Genomic DNA, 12474 nt, shown 5'->3' on the forward strand with positions numbered 1-12474 from the left:
AGGATGGGTTCCCAGGAGAGAGTCACACAGAACTCTCCAAGGGAGGGACAGAGACAGACAAAGGTCAGTAACAGCACCTGGCCACACCCAGGCCCCGGGCTCGATGACTAGCAGGATGGAGGGCGCCAACACTCCACGTCAGGAGGAGGAGAAGGGAAAGCCAAGGCAGGAAGCGAGCGACTCTGCAATCCTGCGCGTGCATCCTCCAACCCGACTGCTGGCCAGAGGACCCGAGGAGAACCCAATCCCCAGGGGGCTCGGGTCCCTGCCCCAACCCCCAGGGAGCGCGGGTTCACGGTGCAGACTCGGGCACTCGGTACTGCTGGGTTGGTCCTGGCCGGGAAGGCGTGTCCGTCCTGCAGCGCCAGACACACTGGGCCGAAACCTGTGGAGCCGTGAGGGAAGGAAGACCCCTCGGTGCTGCCCCACTGCGCGGCCTCCCGGAGACCAGAGGCCTGAGCGCAGGGCGTGCCGGGGCTTGACAGGGCTCAGCCACCCCACCCCGGGCGCCCTCCAGCAGAGCCAGCGATCGACACCCACACCTAGGAGCCTCCCACACAAGCCCCACGGGCCTGGAACACACGCGTTCCCGGGCGCCTCGTCTGCCCGTCCCTGCCTGCTTGAAGACAGGCACCGCGACTGACCCGGATTCTAACCTCGGGCTGGCGAGGCTGCAAGAGCAGGGCCTGTTCACTGTTGCCAGTGACTTGGGGGAAAAACAAAAGAAAACTCGGGGCCAGAGCAAGAGTACACTCAGTAGGCGCGCGCCTTACACACGGCCGTTTGATCCCCACCCTATGCAGTCCCTCAAGGGCCCAGGGCGACAGGACAGCTGGAGGGCATCTGCCTTACTCGAAGCAACCGGGCTCAATCCCCTGAGCACGGCCAGGAGAAATTCAGGAGTAAGCCCTGAGCACTGTGGGCATGCCTCCTTCCTAATCCCCCCTGCAAAATAAATAAATATATATATATATATATATACACATACACATATATACACAGTCCCTCAAGCCTTCCCAGGATTGACCCCTGAGTGCAGAGCCAGGGGTAAGCCCTGAGCACTGCCAAACGTGGCCCAAGTAATAAAAAAACAATAATACAAATTAAAAAATAAAACCCACTCCCTGCTCAGGATCCTGTTTAGCGTGACCCTGGCTGCTGGCGACCTCTCCAGAAGCCCAGAGAACACGGAGCGTCAGTCCCTAGCGCCTGACTCCAGCGTCACTTCGTAACGGATGAAGGATCTTGGTTTTCCTTTGCTCTTGAACAAAAGCAGCGGCTCATTATAAAACAACGTCAGAGGGGCCCGAGAGAGAGCCCGGTGGGCTGTGCATGTGCCTTGCAAGTGGGCGGCTGAGGTCTGAAGCCGGCACCGGGGACCAACGAGAGCAGCCCAGCCCCGAAGCAGAAGCAAAAGCAGCGCCCAAACCATCTTCGAGCCGTCCGGAAGCGGGGGCCTGATCTCTGCCAAGGCTGAGCTCCTCAAAGAGGTGCCAAACACCTCAGTACCAGCCGCCCCCGCCCCCGGGGGGACATTAGAAAACCAGCTCCAGTGAAGACTACGCCCACTGCTCCTGGGGGCAGAATTCCCACAGCAAAGCAACACCACAGCACTGCTTAGGAAAGAAAGACCCGGAAGAGCCTTCGCGGCTGCCACTTCATCCAAACCCGACCACTTTAAAACAATCGATCCAATCAGATCGCCTACAAATCTGGTCAAAAAGCAAAACACTGGGGCTGGAGCAACAGCACAGAGGGTAGAGCGTTTGCCTTGCACGCGGCTGACCCGGGTTCCATTCCCAGCATCTCATATGGTCCCCTGAGTACCGCCAGGAGTGATTCCAGAGTGCAGAGCCAAGACTAACCCCTGAACATCGCCAGGTGTGCCCCCCCCCGCAAAAAAAAAGCAAAATACTAAAGGTCTGTTTCTTATCTAGAGGCTATTTAATGCAAGTGAAAACCACATCTGCTCCAGTTAGCTGAGGGACTGCATGAGGGTCTCTCCCTTAAAGGATATCTACTGGGCCTGGAGCAATAGCACTGCAGGTGGGCCTTTGCCTTGCATGCGCTGACCCCGGTTCGATTCCCAGCATTCCATATGGTCCCCCGAGCACCGCCAGGAGTGCTTCCTGAGTGCATGACCCATAATCCCTGTGTATCACCAGGTGTGACCCAAAGACCAAAGGGGAAAAAAAAAGATATCTATCATGACACAAAGTTTACCAAGGTTTGTGAAAACAAAGACTCACACAGTGCATGTTCAAGGGACTAGGGAGAAAATGTTCTGAGCGTGGGAGGACCAAATTCGATCCCCAGCACTACCCGGACTCCCAAGTCCTGTCGGAAATGCCTCCTCCCCCACCACATACACACACACCCACACACACCCACACACACACACACACACACACACCAAGTCTACCGAGAACTTCTTGACCCACTTGTGCCATTTCTTGAAGGGAAAACACGTCTAACTTATCCCTTGGTCAGTAAAATGGGGAACGAAACCGGTGACTCCCGAACAGCCGAGTGCTGCAGAGTCTGGCCCCGGCGGGCAGTGGAGGCATCTGCTTAGCCCAAACTCCCACCTCCACTGAGCCAGAGAGGAGCGCACTGGGTACGGCACCTGCTCGCCATACGGCTGGCACAGGTTCAATCCCCGGCACCCCATGGGCCCCCAAGCCCCGCCAGGAGTAACTCCTCAGCACTGCTGGGTACGGCCCAAACACCGAAACAAAATCCGCGACTGTAAGGCCCACTTTCCCGGGGCTGACAGATGCAGGGTGGAAAGCACTTGGCCTGCAGGCGGCGGTGCCCACCCCCACCCCAAGCACTGCCAGTCCTGAGCAAAGGGCTGGGAACAGCCTCCGAGCACTGCCAGGTGTGGCCTCCCTGCAGCCCTCCAAAACCGTCAGCTTCCCGTAAGCACCTTGCTCTTGGTGACAGAGACTGGCCCTGGAGACTGAGGCAGGGGGACGACTCAACGTCCCAGAGCACACGGGCTGCCCGACGGAGCCCTGCACTCCGTCTCCAGCACGACGCGGCCCCCTAAGCACTGCCAAGGGGTGCCCGCCGCCCCCCGGAAAAAGGACAGTGGAGACCAAATGCAACTGACATTCAACTCTGATGCCCACGCCCCAAACGGGTCAGCACCGTTGTAACAGCCCAGCGTCCTCAGGGCCAATTAGGAGCGATTGTCTTCATGGAAATAAAAATCCCCAACGAGAAACCAAATTTCCATTAAGGGCGGGGGGAAGGGATCTATTAACAAATAAAGAAATAAAAATACGCTCAGGGGTGCGAGAGCTCTCAAGAGGCTGAGCAGACACTCTGCACTCAGGGTGCCCAGGCTCGACCACCAACAGCACCACAGGGTCCCCTGAAGGGGGCCCAGGGCTGACCCCCTCCAGCACTGATCCGGAAGTGATGCCCGACCACCACCAGGGCCCCCAGACTCAATATATTTACAGGATCACCAATTCTGCGAGTTGCAGGCGTGTTCCCACAGCCGCCGTCTCCTGTTTCCGTGACGAGACGTTCTGCTCCACAACAGCCCACCAACCCGGCCACGCCAACAAAGATCCGATGTGAACCCTCGTTAGTCATGAGGGTCCGAGTGAAGGAGGAGTGCTTTTCCCAGGGAGAACTGTCCTTAGGGGAAAACGCCGAAACAGGCTGGGGAAACCCCACGTGGACAGAAATCCCTGCGTGGTGGCCCCTGCCGGAATCACAAGGGCCAGAGCAGGGTGCGTCCAGGTGCAGGCCCCCCCACCCCCCCATGCCCAGCACAGGGAAACACCTCTGGCGGGAGCCCCCGGTGGCTCCCCCTCGTCTCAAGCAGTCGCGACTCCCACAGGGTAGCAGTCCCGGGGTGTTTCAGTAGCACCATGCCACTTCCGTTCACAGTCCCCTAGAACAGCTGAGACGCCTCAAACCTCCTATCTTCTCCCCCACACCGGAAAAGGCGCCCCAAGGACGGAGTCGGAGGAAGGGGAGCCGGGGAGCCCGCTGGAGGGGGAGGCCCCTGACCTCTCCCCGCCATCCCCGCTGTGCAGAGCCTATACTCAGACTTACCGGTTCCTCCGCGTTGTCCTTCCTGCCCGTGCTGGGCTACCGTGCCATCTGTCCCCCGAGAACTCCAAACCATCGGGGCTGGCGTTCAGGAGAGGCCGTGCACGTGGCCAACCCAGGTTTCAGCACCTTGCCGCCACCTGGTTCCCCCAAACACCAAGCCAGCAGAAGCCTCAGAGCACAGAGCCGCGAGCAGCCCCTGGGCATAACCAAGCGTGGCCCCAAACCCTCCTCCCCCACCAAGATACGTGCTTGTTCTGAAAGCGTCCGTTTTGGTAAAATTTCTAGTGCTTAATTCTCTGAATCAGGGGCACCTGCCTGTGCCGACAGCGTCATCAGAATGGACCGTCAGCGACTCAGTCAGTGGGGGGTGCTGGACCCAGCCCTCCGCGCGCCCGCCGTGGGCGGCTGCCTCCAGACCACTGTCCTCCGGGGCCCCGAGCCCAGAGGGGCGCAGGTCGGGGAGCGGGTCACTTACCTTGTGCAGAGGAAGCACAAGGAAGGCGCCTCCCCCGCTCGCTTCTACGATTATGGCAACGAATCTGGGGTTGACGGCGCAAAAGGAGCTGTCCCAGGTCACGCGGGAAACGCGGATGTCGTCGTAGCACTGGTCGTTCTTCACCGCCTGCCCGAACACGTGCCGGAACTTGCTCTGCCGGACCACTCGCCGCATCGTGTCTGCAGGAGAGCGAGAGCACATCGGGGTTAGCGGCCTGGCGGAAAGCAGATCGGGTCCGCTCCGTCCGGCGGCGAGGTTAGCTGGACAGACGGAAGCTCCAGGTCGGGGCGGGGGGAGGAGGGGAGGCCACGGCGTCGTGTCCCTCTTCCCCCCAAAGTAGCCAAACGGCAAGCACAGGTCTCCCTCAGCTGCACATACCCAGAGAACCCCGCGAAAGGCACTAGGAAAGGAATCACGGAGGAAAAAAATTCTTTTTGACTCCAGTTCAAGCTCCACAACAGGTCAACAGTTTCAATTAATTCCAAGAGAAAGACCAAGGCGAAAACAGTAACAGTAATAATAAAAAATAAGCATCACGAAAACCTTTCGGAAGGGTTAGGAACTGAATAGTAAACACACACACACACACACACACACACACACCATCCCCACCCACCACCACCACCTCTTCCCTGGATAACACAGACCCCAAGGATGAGACATGGCGCAGGACTAAGCCCCCGTGCCTCCCTAGCACACAAAAACAGACCCACAAGGAAACAAACTAACAAACCCATTCCAGGTGAGGTTATCTGGGGAGTGCGAGGCTACAGGCTACAGAAAGGCAGAAAAGTCGGGGGCAACACCCCAGGGGTGGCCCTGCCAAGCCCCTGCCTCACAGCCGAACTCCAAACCAGCAGGCTCTTCCTCGCTGCCAGGCCGAGGGGCGCCAGGAGTAACCCCTGCTTTTTGAAAAAACAAAACAAACGAAACAAGCGCCTTTGCCCTCAGTCCGTGGGGGTGAACGTTCCACTTCCAGGCACTTCCCCTCGGCAGCAACACGGGTTCCACGACCGTCTGTGGTGGAGAACGCGAAGGACGAGTGACTCTCCGTGCTCCCACGAGTCTCCACGTCTCCCTCCAACCCACACAGTCAATCTGCAACCGGGAGGACCAGCAGGCCCCACCTGGCTGCGGCGTCCGACCCTGTCCCTGGCGCCATTTCCCCGGAAGGGAGGGTGGCGCCCAGAGAGCCCTCAACAGTGTGCGATGACTCAGTCCTCCCCCCTCGAGCCTGCCCACGGCGAGGCGCCCACAGCCTGCCCTCTCACCCCCGTCCCCAGGGCCAGCGCGTGGCGTGTGCAGAGCTGCCCCTCAGCTGGGCGGGCAACAGGCCTGCGGCGAGTCCACGCGTCACTCACTGCCCGAACCCCACGCGATGGGCCTTCCCGGCGCCCCCTCCGAACCGTACGTGCGAACGCCGCCGTCCACGCTGCCCGCGCCCTGCACCTGTGAGCACCTCTCGAGCACCTCCGGGAGCTTCCCCGCCAAGCAAACGGAAGGCCTCCCGTTCGGCAAGCGGCCAGCTGGCATCAGGGCCCGTATCGCCATCCGCACAAGGCGGCCGGGATCAGGCGCCCCCCGCCCCACCGCCGGGAGCACCTTCCAACCAGAGTCCCGAGGTCAGGGCTGTGTGCTCTGCACGCACAGGACCCGGGTTCCAACCCCAGGACCCTCCGCTCCCACCATCCCCTGAGCACAGGTGGTGTGTCCCAAGCCTCCCTGGCACTGCCGAGCCCCAGCTTCGGCCCTCCAGCCCACTCTGTCGGGTACCACGGGGAGCGGACACTGGACACTGCGGTGAGGTCCCCCCAAAGTGAACAGGGGCGGAAGGAGCATGCCCTCCTGCCAGCCGCCGTCCTTTATAGGCAAAGCTTATGCAACCCCGAAACACGGACACCTCAACTGAAACTTACCCGGAGGTCGTTCGCCACGAAACACAAGTGACACGTACCTCCAGCCCTTCCCCAAGTCCCAACAAAGGAAAAAGGGCCGGGAAGTGCACAGGCCCCCAGATGCCAGGCCCCCAGCACAGCGCCAGGAGCAGCCCGGCCACACCAGGCGTGACCCAAACGCCAAAGCCAGAGAGCAGAGCCAGGGGGACGGAGGGACCCTCCAAGAGAGCACATGGGGGGGCGCCCGGAGCAACAGTCCTGCGGGCAGGGCTTGGCCTTGCCCGCGGCAGACCCGAGTTCAGTCCCAGGCATCCCTGGTGGTCCCCCAAGCACCGACAGGAGAGACTCCTGAGCGCAGAGCCAGGAGTGACCCCGAGCATGATGGGTGTGGCTCAAAAGGGGAGGGGGAGGGGGAGGGAGAGACCCAGACGGAGGCAGAGGAGAGGAGAGAGGGGGGAGAGAGAGGAGAGAGGGAGGGAGGAAGAGAGGCGCAAATGGGACCCATTAGGCAAGAAGAGACTCAGTGGGGCAGATGTGACTGAAATATGCCCGTCTCGGGAGAGGAGGCTCACAAGAGGGTGCTCGTTCTCTCCCTCTCTCCTCTCTCAAGGCCTGGGTCTCGGTCTCGGTCTCTCTCTCTCTCTCACCCCTCCCAAGAGGAGGGTCTCTCCCAAGGACAGGGACGCGGGGGGAGGGGAGGGCCGTGCTGGGGCCTGCCGGAAGCGGCCAGAGGAGCAGGAGGCCAGGCCCCTTCCTCCCGGCGACGGTCTCCTCGGGGCAGCCAGCACAGCTGACACAGGGATGACCCGGGGCCCCACTGACCACCGGGGGCTCCAGGACACCTGGTGCCAAACGGAGGGATCACCTGCCTCCCCCCAGCCCCCCTCCTCTCCCGGCCCCCGCACGCGTACACGGAGCAAGTCTGCGTTTCTGCCCTCGGGTCCCCCGAGCAGTGCTCGGCCAACCAGCCTGGTGGCCCGACAGGAGGGCCAGGGATGCTGGGGATCACCCAGGGGCCTCCAGGGGCTCACCCGACAGTGCTCGGGCCCCCAAGGCTGCACCCTGCAATACTCCGGGCAACAGGGACTCAACCGGGACCAGCCACGGGAGGAATGCAGGAATGTGCCCTGCCCCGGGACGTCTCTGCGGCCCCGACACCTCACTTTCCAAGGTGAGGAGCAGGTGAACGAAGTCACTCCCTCGGGAATTAAGAGGCCATTTTCCTCTTGGCCGCAGTGGCCAGACACCAGCTCGTCTCCGACAGCGACACACACTGACTAAAATGCCGAGTGCTGGAAGGTCTCGGCCCTCCACAAGCAAAGCCCTTGGCCGCAGTCGCTGAAAGACGCGACACAACCCAGCCCTGCACCAAGCCCCACCCCCGCGGGGGAGTTTCTCTTCCTTCTACTCTGCCGTAAACTTTTGTTTCTAGGGAAAAAAAGGAAATGCTATATATATCTGCTTACTGACACACTACAATGCCTTCTTATTCGCTGCTGTCTGGGGGCCACATCCGGCGGCGCTGGGGGCTTCCTCCTGCCTCTGTGCTCAAGCATCATTCCTGGCAGGGCTCCTGGGACCACACGGGGTGCAAATCCCTCCCCTGCTGCCGACGCCTCGGCCCACTCAGACGCCTCTGACCGCGTTTCTACAGTGCAGGCAGCGGGGACTTACTGGGCCCCTCCCACGCACGGTCCTCCTGCTACAGCCACCGAGCTGGCCCCAGGGCGAGGCTGGTGCTCCCGCTGTGCTGTGTCCACTGGGCGCCCGCCCTGGGCCCCGCTGCCCTCAGGAAGGAAGTACGGCCAGCTCTGCTACACGCGCCAGGTCAGGCCCCCAGGCCCAGGAGACAGACAGCACGAGCACCTGGGCGGGAGTCAGGCCGCCTCGTCAGGAGAGGCACTGCAGCACACGGGAAGTAGGGCAGGCGCCGACTCCGCGCTCAGCACCAGATTCTCTCTGGAAACGGCGCAGAACGCAGAAAGCCGGAGGGACCCTCCAAAGAGCACTGCGGCAGGCGATGGGCACGTTAGAACTGGCACGGGAGAGAGGTGACAAGCACACGATACGCGCCAGACACTCTTTCAGCCCCAGGACCCGACACCAAACCATCAAGACTCAAACCCCAGGGGCCGGAGAGACAGCAACCCCGGGTACACCACACGCCCACCCCACCCCTCGCCCCCCCGCACCACCAGGAGAAATTCCTGAGTGCGAGCCAGGAGTGAGCCCTGAGCATCCTGGGTGGGACCCAATAAACAGGTTCAAGGCCCAGAAGCAGAAGCCCAACATTTACGAGAAAATTACCAACTTTCTTTGCTTTTTGCTTTGGTGGGGTCGCACCCAGCGATGCTCAGGGCTTGCTCCTGGCGCTGCACTCAGGAATCACTCCTGGCGGTGCTCAGGGGACCACGTGGGACGGCGGGGACGGAACCTGGTCAGCCGCAGACAAGGCAAACGCCCTCCCCGCTGTGCTGCGAATCCAGCCCCTGCTAACGTTTCTGGGCCTCAGCTTTCTCGTCTACGGAATGAAAGGCACGGCTGGGCTAGAGACGGCTAAATGAACTGAGCATGCACTTTGCTTGCTGGAGACGTGGGTTCGAACCCTGGCACCAGACGGCCTCCTTAGCGCTGCCTGGAGGGACGCTGGTGCACGAGAGCAGCCGAAAAGAGCTCTCAAGCAGCTCCAGGTGTGCTCAGGGGCACCCCGCCCCCGAATTTTAAAGCACAATTGCTATTAGGATCCCAGCTAACTTATATATAAAAGCTGACCCGCTGATTCTACAATGAGAGCATCCAATTAGATTACAGGTATCTTTCTCATAAAAAGTGATTTTAAAGTTCACTTGGAAAGGATCCCCCCAGCCCCCAAAATAGATCAAAACAACTTGGAAAAATACGTAAAAAAGAATCCAATTCTTTTTGCCTATTTTTTTCCCCAAATGAATTTTCAAATCCCTGGTCAGATTTTATGAAGAAACAGGATTTTAACGGGATACCTTTCCCCTCCACTGTCCTCTAATTTCTTTTCAGCAATGTTTGAGTTACCAGTGTTGAGGCCTTACATCTATCTTCTTATATGACATTTTTTGAAAGTGCTGGAAATATTCAATGGAGAAAGACGCCTTCTCACGAAAAACAGTTCTACGTTTAGTGCTACCGTTCCACAAGGAACCAGGGGAGATGTCCAGTCCTGGGGGTCGGAGCGAAAGTACAGCGGGGAGGGAGAATGCCTTGGACACAGCCGACCTGGGTTCGATCCCAGCATCCCATATGGTGCCCCAAAGAACCACCAGGATTAATTCCTGAGTGTACAGCCAGGAGAAACCCCTGAGCATCGCCAGGGGTGACCCCCTCCCCGCCCCCCCCCAAAGAAAAGAAAAGAAAAGAGGTCCAATCTTATCACTTCCACTCAGCAAACACAAGCAATACAAGTAGGCGAGCTGGATTTCACCACGTTTTTGTGCGTCCATCCAGAAGATGAAATGCGGCCAAAGCATCCACCAGCCGCTGGAGCAGACGGGCTCAATCCCTAACACAGCACCAAGCAAGCACCACTAGTGGTAAGTTCCAAGTACCTCCAGATGAGGCACAAGAACAAACAGGGCCTGAGCGACAGCTCGCTGGGAGGGTGCTTGCCCTGCACGTGGCAGACCCAGGTTCAATTACCCGACAGGCCACAGGGTTCCCGGGGCACCACAAGAAGGAGTTCCTCAGTGCTGGGCCAGAAGTCAGCCCTGAGCATCACAGGGTGTGGCCCCAAACCAAAACACAAGCAAAACTGGACCGTGGAAGGATGACCCACAGGATGGGAGAGAGTGTTTACGAGTCACTTCTGGGATAGAGCCAGGTGGTACCAGGCTGGGGCCCAAGGGTGCCACAGTGCTGCCGGGGCCTGCAGTGCCCGGGCCCACCCAGGCCTTCCCTGTGGTGCTGCGGTCCTGCAGGGGCCACGGCGGCAATGCCTAGGGTCCTCTAGGGTTGCCCCGGCACGACCCCCGACAGTGCCGTGACAGCAATCAAACCAGGGACAGCCTTAATCTCTTGCCAGGCCAGCAGTATCACTTTTCATTTCCGTAAGATACTGAGTTAGGAACCATATCTTGTCAGATACATAAGGGCCTCCTGAGATGCGATGTAGCAACAGAGAGAGCACGAGGGGTCTGCCTTGCATGCAGCTGACCACGGTGTGATCCCTGGCACTGCCCCGGGTACAGCCAAGAGTGGCCCCTGAGCACCATCGGGTATGTACCAACACCCCAACCCCCCCCAAAAAGATGCAATTATTCTACCCATATTCACTAATAGCAGACCCTTCTATGATTCATGCTAAGTCTACTGTAGACAGTCTAGAGGGCTCTCAGTAGAGTGAAAACGGAGGAGCAAAGTGTTTGCAAAGCGAGAAGGCTGCTCCCTCTGGAACCTCCGAAACAAGGACAGCCGCTGGCCTGTGAGCTTCCAGGAAGAAGCTAAGGCCAACAGAGGACCCACATTTAGGTCTTGATCGTCTGGAGATGCACAAATGAACTCCTGAGCAGCAGGTAACATCGATGCTCCCATGTTCCACCTCAAAGCAATCTATGGAGGGAGTCGGGGACAGAGACACAACGGGGAGGAAGGTCCTTGCCTGGCCTGACCCCAGTCTGATCCCCAGCACCACGTACCCCAGGTATGGCCCGAAGCACTGACACCACAAAGAAATTTATGGGGCAAGGGATGTGGCTCGGTGGTCCAGGACCTGCTCCCCTGCACATGTAAGAGCCTCAGGGTTCAATTCCCAGCACCGTTTAAAAAAAAAAAAAAACTTTCTTTAAAAAAAAAAATGGAACTGGGGTCGCAGTGAGAGTACAGCCAGTAGGATCCTTGTCCTTCACACGACTGACCCACGTTCCATCCCCGGCACCCAATATGGTCCTCTGAGCTCCACCAGGAGTGAATCCTAAGCACAGAGTCAGGACTAAGCCCTGAGCACTGCCAGTATGGTCCAAAAACCAAAATAAGTACGAATTTTAAAGAAAAATCCAAACACTAACAAGTGCTACTTCCAGTACTTAACAGCTCATCCAAGAAATCTGCAAAAACAAAATAACCAAAACTGTATGGGCCAGAGAGACAGCTCAGTGGGGCAGAGTGTACGCTTCACACACAGGAGTCCTGCATCTGACCCCGGCAAGCCAGGGTCCCTCAGCACCGCCTTGAGTAGGCCCCCAACTCCCTACAGGTCTGCCCTAAACCCCCAACTCCCTACAGGTCTGCCCTAAACCCACACACGCACACGCAAAACCTCGCACGATGGACAAGCAAACACCTTAGCCAGAAACTCTCCGTAAAGATGAGGCTAAGTGCCAGGGACTTAAAAGCGTCCAAACGCAGTTTACGACAATCATTCTGCACGAAGCTTCCGTCTCCCAGTCCGCTGAAAATCCTTCACCCTGCAGGAGAGGGTAGAGGGTTGTTTCTTACGGTACTGCCAAGCCGAGTGAAGGAGAAGCACTGGATTTTACAGGTCACACAGAAGAGGGGAAACGGAACACTGTGCTGGGACACGCGCTCCGGTGGAGGGATGGGTGTTGGAGCCCTGCAGGCCTGAAAGCCAGCCACGAGCAGCTTTGAAAGGGTCCATCTCACAGTGGGTCCATGAGAGAGAGAGAAAGCAAGCCCAGGGGGAAACGGAGACAAGACAGGGCACTGCACGGGAGTGGCATCCAGCAACTGGCTCCCCGACCACACGGGTCGAGGCTACTGCAGGGTCTCCTACCATCGACCTCCTTTGTATTTGCTTTTTTTATTTAATGAGCCGGTTCTGACGCTTTCCTGTTTATGGGGAAGTTATCTGTTCAAAGGCTCCAGCAGATGGACTGCTGCGGCTTGCAGGAAAGGAAGCACATCCTGCCGGAACACAGACAGGAAAAGCCCTGCCAGGCGAGATCCTGCCGGCACAGCGGCTGTGCTGGGGCATCGGCCAGGCCGTGGCCCCGTGAGCTGAGCGAGCCCCCTCGGCCGGGGTGA

General features: G+C 59.0%; 1 protein-coding gene across 1 annotated transcript in view; it reads right to left on the minus strand.

Annotated features, from left to right (window-relative positions):
* The window catches only part of CORO1C (coronin 1C), an 81370-nt gene that overhangs the window by 47029 nt on the left and 21867 nt on the right, over positions 1–12474 (minus strand). The window contains exon 2 of the mRNA XM_056114456.1: positions 4550–4749. Coding sequence (XP_055970431.1) covers positions 4550–4744 — 195 coding nt within the window. The 5' untranslated portion in view covers positions 4745–4749. The remainder of the gene's footprint in view (positions 1–4549; positions 4750–12474) is intronic.

This window comes from Sorex fumeus, unplaced genomic scaffold (genome assembly GCF_029834395.1).
Source record: "Sorex fumeus unplaced genomic scaffold, SorFum_2.1 ptg000025l, whole genome shotgun sequence".
NCBI lineage: Eukaryota > Metazoa > Chordata > Mammalia > Eulipotyphla > Soricidae > Sorex > Sorex fumeus.